The following is a 3,437-nucleotide window of genomic DNA, read 5'->3' as shown; positions in this document are numbered from 1 at the left end:
TGAAGCCTAAAATACACCACTTCAAGCGAACTTCGTTTAACACGTGCTTGCACTATGTAGTAGGAACTGTGGTCTAGAACTCTAGAAAATGCGGCTAGATATTTGAGATATTCTCTGGGATAAATGTTCACCAGTTCTCCCTCGTCTCGCAGCGCCGACGTCAAAAGTGTTGTTCTCCAGCTTCGTTGTAGAAATACGATAGCATGAATTCCTCGGGAAGAGTCAATACTTTATGCTGTCAGTTATGTATAATGACTGTAATCATATTTTCTTTCATGTTGAAGAATTATAGGTGCTGTCGCCAAGCGGTGTACCGTGTCGGCCCGTAACGCAGTCTACAGTGACTTCCCGGATGTTGTCTTGTAGACTCACGATTCAAAGAAACATCGCGTTGTCTTATTGTTGCCTTTCGGACAAAAGAATATGTGTACAGATGATTATACTCTTATCGCTCCATAAATACTGATAGGCCTCTTCCGATATCTGTATCACCTGATGCAGCTTTAAGTGTTCTGAAAGTAAACTAGCTGAATACAATACAGGAATAGAGAGTTTCAACATGCATCCACGCTGTTTCCCCACAAGGCTCACCTGCGCAAGCCCGAAACAGGTACTCTCTGTGTTTGTCCTGGAGGTTGAATATACTCAAGTACTAAGAAAACGACGGCTTCTGTATGCGTTATTTACTGCGGTCTTTCCCTTTGCTTTTAAAGCTTCGAGTTGTAATTGTATCGCATTGAATCTGAAAAGGTTCCTAGTTATATATTAGAAGATAGTTGCAAGTAAAGTTTTTTTCTTTGTGTTATATTGAGAAAACCGGTCACGGCAAGCGAGTTAGTCTTTGGCTTCCCACCGCGACGGTCCGCGTTCAAGCCCGGGTCTGGTCAAGTGGAATTTGTGGTGGACAAAGTGTCGCTGAGGCAGGTTTTCTCCTGCTAATCTTCATTCCACCAAATTCTCCGTCATCATAATCAGCCGGGGCAGGTGCAGTAGGTCAATCAGTGACCGACGTGCGGAGTGGACCCAACTGGAGTTCACCCCCCACTATGCGAATTTAAAATTTTAAGCCGGTCACGGTAGCCGAGGAGGTCTCCGCTCGTTCGGAAGCCGGGATCGTGGGTTCGAAACGCACACAAGGCATGGATGTTTGGTATGTGTATGTGTTCATTCTGTGTTTTTGTTGTTCTATGTTCGGGTAGAGGCCTTGCGACGAGCTGATCACTCGCCCAAGGAGTCCTACCGTCTCTAAAATGTTCAAAATGAAAAATAAAGACAACCTCGACACCGCAAATGTATAGTAGGAGCGGATTAAGTGAGTATATTGAGATATGAATTATCTTGTCTTGTTTATAAGACTGTCGTAATGAATAAGCAAGTGCACTGTTTCAGCGCAGTTTTTTTAAGGCAAACCTGGACGGAGAATGAACCGTACCTCTAACAAGTGTAGTTATTGTATCCAGTTGTCGTTCGTAATATCGTGCATATTCAGTAAAATTGTAATTTAATGCAGAAGAGTGGAACGTTGGGACGGTTGTGTATGGAACTGCCGCTGAGGTTGGGAATTGCACGCTTCCAAGGCTCCGCCCAATTGTTGCGTTCGAGATCTGCCACAGTAAAGTGCAACTGCGTGTTAGCAACACAAGGAAAGACTGCAAGATCTGTGTAGGAATGGAGCATGTGTTGGTCATGTCGAAATAATAACCTGCTATTTCAATTTATGAATTGTCTCGTCTGGGTTGCATCAGATGGTGAGGTCATTCAATCTCCGACTGTTAGGTGAAGTAATGACGGAAGGAAGTGTATCTATAGTCCATTCGCGGAGACGAGACAGCGCAAACAAAGCAAGCCCCGCGTTGCCACAGCTGACAGCAAGGAGTGGGCAAAGCGCGCAGTTACTTCAGTGTACTCACTGCATTCGGACGCACGTTAACCTTGCAGTCAAGACTGAAGAGTGAACTTTGGACGCCCCTGCAACGGTACACGCATCACGTGATCGCTGCATGATTTCATTCAATGAGCGAAGGAGATACCGCGTATATTTGTTTACGAGGACTCTCTCGTCTCCGCGAATGGACTATACATGGTTAATGATTAGACAGACAAGGTTTATTGTGATGTTCTATATAAAAGAAATAGAGAGGTTATTTGTTTTGTTAAAATTTGTTCTGTAGCCAGCCTTTGCCGAAGATATTTTTCTTACATAGCATCGCTTATTGAATATTATTATTCTAGCAACTGCGGAATTGTAGTATCATTTCAGCTGTCATTCAACAACCTCCGACTTAATAGAGGTTAATTATTGTTGACGAAAGTTGTTTTTAATAATTCACCATTGAAATATCAAGAATTTTTAGTTCTCCACGTCGTCCAGATCGGCTCTGGGGTCCACCCATCCTCTTATCCAATGGGTACCTCTGGTTCTTTCCCCGGGGATAAAGCGGCAAGGGCGTGAAGCTGACCATTCACCTCAAATTAGTGGCGAGGACAAGATAACGTGGGTCTATACATCTACTCCCCCATACGTCTTCATAGCGTAGTGCTTAATTAGTAAGTACAGGGACAGCTTTTCCTTTTTTCACCCTTACCGTTGAAATATCAATGGAATTTATGTTGCTTTATATTTATGCATAATCAGTGACAATATCGTTAACAGTTTTATAACAAATGAAATTTTCCGTTCCATTTTCAACGTGCATTATAAGTATTAGTTTATCTACACGGTGTATTCCTCCCCTTGTCCCGTTTCTTTCAGTCTTCTGCCTAGTAGTCGGTAGGTGATATCATATGCTGTAAAATTCATAAAACGATCTTTGCCCACCGATGTTTCGTCCCTAGGCAACCTTACACGTTTTATTCCGCTGAGCGATAGGTTTTGTGCTTATAAAACTTACTACCATGCGTTACCACAGAAATAAGTAATAGAACGAGCGTATAAATGGGGTCGGGATATACTGGCTGGACGATGAAGGAGGGTGAGTTGAATTCCCTATGGAGCCGAGAGATTTTCTCTTTTCCTTAAGTCCATACCGGCCCTGGGGCCCACGTATCTTCCTATGCAGTTGACACCAGGGGCTGTTTCTCCGGGGGTAAAACGGCAAGGCCGTGAAACTGACCACTCATGTGCATCTAGTGCCGAGGTGAAGAATGGTGGAACTATACCCCCACACGTCTTCATGGCATAGAGCTTGATTAGTTAAGTCAAGGATTAATTTCGTCTTTATACCTTGTAGGCTCATGATACCGTATCATGCGACTACTATACAAAATGTTAGGCGAACTAGTGCTGCTTGCTTCGGTCGTCAAAAGCGATGGACGAAGCACGTTATCTGGCGACGAAGTCCGCCTGGTAGCCGGCTCACTTACTAGAGACTGAAAACTGAATGCTGTACTACACGCGGACTGCTCACAGGACAATGAAACGCCAACACTAATGCCCT

General features: G+C 43.9%; 1 protein-coding gene across 1 annotated transcript in view; it reads left to right on the top strand.

Moving 5' to 3' along the window:
* The window catches only part of LOC111874508 (max dimerization protein 1), a 276,094-nt gene extending 274,428 nt beyond the window's left edge, over window positions 1-1,666 (top strand). Inside the window, exon 5 of the mRNA XM_023870070.2 lies at window positions 1,511-1,666. Coding sequence (XP_023725838.1) covers window positions 1,511-1,666 — 156 coding nt within the window. The remainder of the gene's footprint in view (window positions 1-1,510) is intronic.
* Window positions 1,667-3,437: the final 1,771 nt, after the last annotated feature.

This window comes from Cryptotermes secundus, unplaced genomic scaffold (assembly GCF_002891405.2).
Source record: "Cryptotermes secundus unplaced genomic scaffold, Csec_1.0 scaffold629, whole genome shotgun sequence".
In the NCBI taxonomy this organism is placed as follows: domain Eukaryota; kingdom Metazoa; phylum Arthropoda; class Insecta; order Blattodea; family Kalotermitidae; genus Cryptotermes; species Cryptotermes secundus.
This window is presented reverse-complemented; position numbering and strand designations above follow the sequence as displayed.